This window comes from Lepidochelys kempii, chromosome 14 (assembly GCF_965140265.1).
Source record: "Lepidochelys kempii isolate rLepKem1 chromosome 14, rLepKem1.hap2, whole genome shotgun sequence".
NCBI lineage: Eukaryota > Metazoa > Chordata > Testudines > Cheloniidae > Lepidochelys > Lepidochelys kempii.
The window spans coordinates 35,674,160-35,679,886 of NC_133269.1; the positions used below are offsets into that span (position 1 = coordinate 35,674,160).

At 44.6% G+C, this 5,727-nt stretch overlaps 1 protein-coding gene across 1 annotated transcript; it reads left to right on the forward strand.

Moving 5' to 3' along the window:
• The first annotated feature begins 4,482 nt into the window (after positions 1-4,482).
• On the forward strand, positions 4,483-5,463 carry LOC140897455 (olfactory receptor 11A1-like). The gene has a single exon (XM_073310173.1). It carries the CDS (start codon positions 4,483-4,485, stop codon positions 5,461-5,463), a length of 981 nt encoding a protein of 326 aa, XP_073166274.1.
• The last annotated feature ends 264 nt before the right edge of the window (positions 5,464-5,727 follow it).

Here is a 5,727-nt window from a genome sequence, read left to right on the forward strand (position 1 = left end):
TATTCTGTCAAAACAGTATGTTCCAGTGGAAAATTGTTCCATAGGATAATTTTTGACCAGCACTAATCATTATATTTTACTGTATTTATCCACTGATGGGGGTGATGTGCAAGTTATTATCAAGGTCACTCGAGACAAGAAAGGGAAATCTGATTCAGAGATCCTCAGCTTCTCTGCTCAGCCCATTATGTGAGTAAGATTTTGGGTGCAACACTGCGTACCAAACTATAGTGCCCAGTTTCTTGTCTGCAAGGATCAGTGGGAAATTTGGGTAAGCAAGGAAAGCAGGGTTATGATTCCAGGACGTTACTGCTTGTAGTGATAAATTATTTATTGCTTCAAATTTACCAGATCACTTATCCCGTATTAAGCCAACCGCTAAGTGATTAGGATACGTGGAGACTTTTCATGAGGTGTTCCACCTCTCAGTCTTATCAAAAAGAAGACTGAGAGGTGACTTGATTAAAATGTATATGTTCCTTCATGGGGAGAAAGTACCTGGTCCTAAGGGCACTTTCAAATTATCAGGATAAGAACCAATGGCTGGAAGTTGAAGCCAGACAAATGTAAATTAGAAATAGGGCACAAATGTCTAACAGTGAGGGTTTGAAGGGGTACAATGACCCCACAGTGGCTGGAAAGAAGCCAATGAGGGCCCAGGTGCTCAGTCAGCCCTACCTTGTTACACCTATGAGAGGGGTCAAAGCCTGGAGGGAGCAGTTGAAAAAGGAAAAGCCCAATACAGTAAGGGCTGAGCAGGAGAAGGAGTGGACCTCTTGTGCTAACACCTTGAAGGAAGGTGTCAGAGAAAACCTATAGATTGTGTGGAGGCAGGCTGGTCTGGGGCCAGATGCTGTCCTGAGCCTGCTAGGTGCCATATCCTCTTTGGGCAGATAGACCCCACCTTGGACCTGTACATTTCCTTTGTTCACCATAACGAATCCTCTTTCCCTCTGGGATCTGTGGAGGAGTGAGCCTGAGAAGGAGCTGTGAGAAAGGCTAAAGGCCAGGCTCGTTGGTCAAGGGGTATGAGTCTCACTCGCTCTGGGTGCAAGAGGTCCCGGGTTCAAATCCCAGGTGAGCCCTCTTGAGTTTCCCTGCAGGAAAGGACCTGGGGATTGCAGTGGACAAGAAACTAGATGTAAGTCAGCAGTGTGCCGTTGTTGCCCGGAAGACCAACGGCATATTGGGCTGTATTAGTAGAAGTATTGCCAGTCGATTGAGGGAAGTGATTATTCCCCTCTTTTCGGCACTGGTGAGGCCACACCTTGAGTATTGTGTCCAGTTTTGGTCCCCCCACTACAGAAGGGATGTGGACAAATTGGAGAGAGTCCAGCAGAGCTCAACAGAAATGATTAGGGGGCTGGGGCACATGACTTACAAGGAGAGGCTGAGGGAACTGGGGTTATTTAGTCTGCAGAAGAGAAGAGTGAGGGGGGATTTGATAGCAGCCTTCAACTACCTGAAGGGGGGTTCCAAAGAGGATGGAGCTAGGCTGTTCTCAGTGGTGGCAGATGGCAGAACAAGAAGCAGTGGTCTCGAGTTGCAGTGGGGGAGGTCTAGGTTGGATATTAGGAAACACTATTTCACTAGGACGGTGGTGAAGCACTGGAATGGGTTACCTCGGGACGTGGTGGAATCTCCATTCTTAGAGGCTTTTAAGGCCCGGCTTGACAAAGCCCTGACTGGGAAGATTTAGTTGGTGTTCATCCTGCTTTGAGCAGGGGATTGGACTAGATGACCTCCTGAGGTCTCTTCCAACCCTAATATTCTATGATTCTATGACAGGCTGAGTTAGAAAGTAGCCCAGGAGGAGGCAAAGGGTGTGAACAGACAGAGCTGAACTGCTTACTACAGGGTATCCAGAGTAGATAGTAAGCCTGGGTTCCCCTCCCAGCCCCCCCGACGATGGTGGCACAAAGACCCCCAGAGATGAGCTGGAAGGCCAATAAAGCCTGAAATCAGCCTGAAGACCTGGCATGAAGCCACTGGACTACTGAGGAGCTAGACTGGGTTTACCTCAGATTAGATGGGAATACATGTGACTTGGCCGGAGGGCTGAGTTACGAGAAGTAGATCACAGCACAGCCAGAGTGACAATCAGCAAAGAGTGCCGAAGAAGAAGATGACCTTGCTATGAATCATAGAATCATAGAATATCAGGGTTGGAAGGGACCCCAGGAGGTCATCTAGTCCAACCCCCTGCTCAACGCAGGACCAATCCCCAACTAAAACTATGCTATGTCCAACCATGAGGAGGCATGCCAGCCAGGGAGTCACACTTCTGGAGAAGTCGATTAACCATTGGAACAAGCTACCAAGAGAAGTGGTGAATTCTCCATCTCTTGATATCTTCAGATCAAGAGCAGATGCTTTTCTGAAAGTTGCTTTAACCAAACACATGTTATTGGGCTAAATACAGGGGCAACTGGGTGAAATGTAATGTTCTGCTATGTACAGGGAAGGTGATTCAATGTCCCTGCTCTCCTAAGATGGTTGAATCTATGAACCCTCTTCTAAAGCAGTTGGTATAGCTAATTCAGAGACTGGAGAGTGGACAAGGTGGATAACTGGCCTCCTCCAGAATGGCAATTCCTATGTCCCTTAGAATTGGTAAAGAGAAACACCTCCTTTGATGTTAAACATTTTCCTGTCTCCATAACTATTCCTTTGAAGCTAGAAGTTGTCCTATTTCCACAACTTTCTCTCTGAGGTTAGGAGTTCATGTATTAAACTTGTTTGTAAGTTCTAAAAATAAAATGGAGCATTAACGCTGCCTTTGCGGCAATTGTAAATTCCCATTAGCATAAGTTTCCAGGGAGTTGTTTCACTCTCGTATAACAAATCAAAGAAGGCATTCACTTTTTGGGATCAGATAAAAGCCAGCTGTGACAAGCAGGAGAATAGAACAGGGGATCCTCTGTAGAACTCTTAGGTCTCTTTACTGTGGTCCATGAAGAAGATGGTGATAGACTCTGGATCCTGGATCCTGGTCTCTGAAAGGCTGCATGAAGAGGTCACATCAGAGACTCCAGCTTTTATTATACCTGTTTTTGAGGAAGCACAACCTTTCTCATCAGATTCACAGAAGGTAAAGGATGATGTATATTGTCATGAATAATGTGTAACAGAGATTCTGTGTTTCTGTGAGACACACCCTGAACAGACAGTTTTAGACGTATGTAGAACACCCTGGGTTTACTCAGAGTCAGCCCTAGCCAGAGCTAGATGGCAAGAATTTGTGAGGATTTATGAGAATTTGTCCCTCCCCAGTCATTCACTGCACAAAAGCCACATATTCAGTAGGAGGAACAAACCTTAAAATAGGAAATTTTCAATGAGGTATCTAGCTAGCTAACTCTCTGTCTGCCAATCTGTCGCTATCTAGCCTTCCCTCTACAGTCTAGCTTTATTTCTGCCTGTCTATCTGGCAGTGTCTCTGTCTCTCCTTCATATATCTATCTACCTATCTATCTAACTTCATTATTTTGCCATCAGAGTGATTTCTAAGTTACAGAAGATAAAAGAAGCCCTAAAACACATGAGTTTACAGTTCAATATGACTGCAAAAAATGCAATGTGATGCGGATATGAAGAAGAAATAGGCAAGTATTAAAATGAATATTGTATTGTATCTCATATTTGCATGGCTAGTCATTCTGTTAAAACTCCCTAAACAAAGACATAGAATAACAAACAAACAACTACTATTGTATTCCTTAATTCAAAATTCACACACAAATTCACCACTAACTAAGGTATCAGTAAAAAATACAGATATGTGTGTGAGAAGGAGGTAGAATAATGAATCATAGAACTGAAGGGCTGCAAAGGATCTTGAGAGGACACCAAGTCCAGCCTCCTGTGCTGACCATCTAGACCATCTCTGACAGGTGTTTGTCTAAGCTGCTTTTTAAAAAGTCAGATAATGGGGATTCCACAACCTGCCTTGTAACCTGTTCTGGGGCTTCCCTATCCTTAGAGTTAGAAAGTTTTTCTACTGTCTAAACCAAATCTCCCTTGCTGCAGATAAAGCTGATTGCTTCTTGTGAGACCCTTAGTGGACATAAAGAACAAGTGATCCCTGTCCTCTTTGTAACAACCTCTTACATGTTTGAAGGCTCATCAGGTTCCCCCTCCGTTTTTTCTTCTCTAGACTAAATATGCCCAGTTCTTTCCACCTTGCTTCATAGGTCGGATTTTCTAAACCTTTTATCGTTTTGTTGCGTACTTCTAGATTCTCTCCAATTTGTCCACATATTTCTTATTCTGTGATTGCCAAAACTGAACCTAGTCCTCCAGCTGAGGCCTTCTCAGTGAGCTTATGCTCAAATACATTTGTTTTTGTTAAAAGAAGAGGAGTACTTGTGGCAACTTAGAGACTAACAAAGTAACTCCCTCCCCACAAAGGTATCTGTTTCATGTCATATTTCACAAGCTATTATTACTACTTTTTAAAAATTACTTTTCTTGCTAGAATCCATGGCAGACACAAAGGAGAGAAATCAAACGTCCATCACAGGATTTATCCTCCTGGACTTTGGGAATCTCCATGAACTGAAAATTCTTCTCTTCCTGCTGTTTCTGGCGATCTACATTGTGACAGTGGCTGGGAACATCCTCATTGTTGCACTAGTTGTGTCCGATCAGCACCTTCACACCCCCATGTACTTCTTCCTGGGGAACTTGTCCTGCTTGGAGACCTGCTACACCTCCACCATCCTGCCCAGGATGCTGGCCAGTCTCCTGACTGGGGACAGATCCATTTCTGTTCGTGGCTGCCTGGTACAATTTGATATCTTTGGTTCTCTGTTAGCTGCAGAATGTTGTCTCTTATTAGTGATGTCTTACGATCGGTATTTAGCCATATGCAAACCACTGCATTATGCAGCCCGCATGAATAGTAGATTTTCCTTCCAGCTAGCAGCTGGGTCTTGGCTAAGTGGGTCTGTAGTCAGCAGCATCACAGTATGTTGGCTATCACAATTGATTTTCTGTGGCCCCAATGAAATTGACCATTTCCTTTGTGATTACACCCCATTGATAAAACTGTCCTGCAGTGACACCAGCTTGATGGTTCTTGTGATTTCCCCTCTCTGCTTCATATTCATTCTTCTCCCATTTCTATTAACCCTGGCATCTTACACGGCTATCATCAGCACTGTCCTGAGAATCTCTTCCAGCGCTGGAAGGCAAAAGGCTTTTTCCACCTGCTCCTCTCACCTCATTGTGGTGACAATTTTCTATGGGACCCTGTTTGTTGTTTACATGCTCCCAGACACTGCTGCACTGCGAGACCTGAACAAAGTGTCCTCTGTCTTCTACACCATCCTGACTCCCGTGGTCAATCCCCTCATCTACAGCCTGAGAAACAAGGAGGTCAAGGAGGCCCTGAGAAAAGCTCTAAGTAAGACTATGGCTTTTATAACCAATCACAAACTTTTTTCTCAACATTTATTGTAAGTTGCAATAAAATGGATATAATGGGAGCTCATCAAGTGGTGTAATATAGCAAACCACAGCGCACGTGGGAGCCCTGAATTATTCGAGCTGTTCTATTACCTACAGTGAGACCCCTGGTGTGCAGGAAGGCCAGTTTCTAAGTAATGATTGCAGCGCCAGGTATTCGCTGACTCACAAGGCGCGGTCTGGATGGACCTGGATCTGCCTGGGGTAAAGTGAGCTAAAGGAGCTGCACTGCGACATGGGCAGAGCATGTCCAGCCCA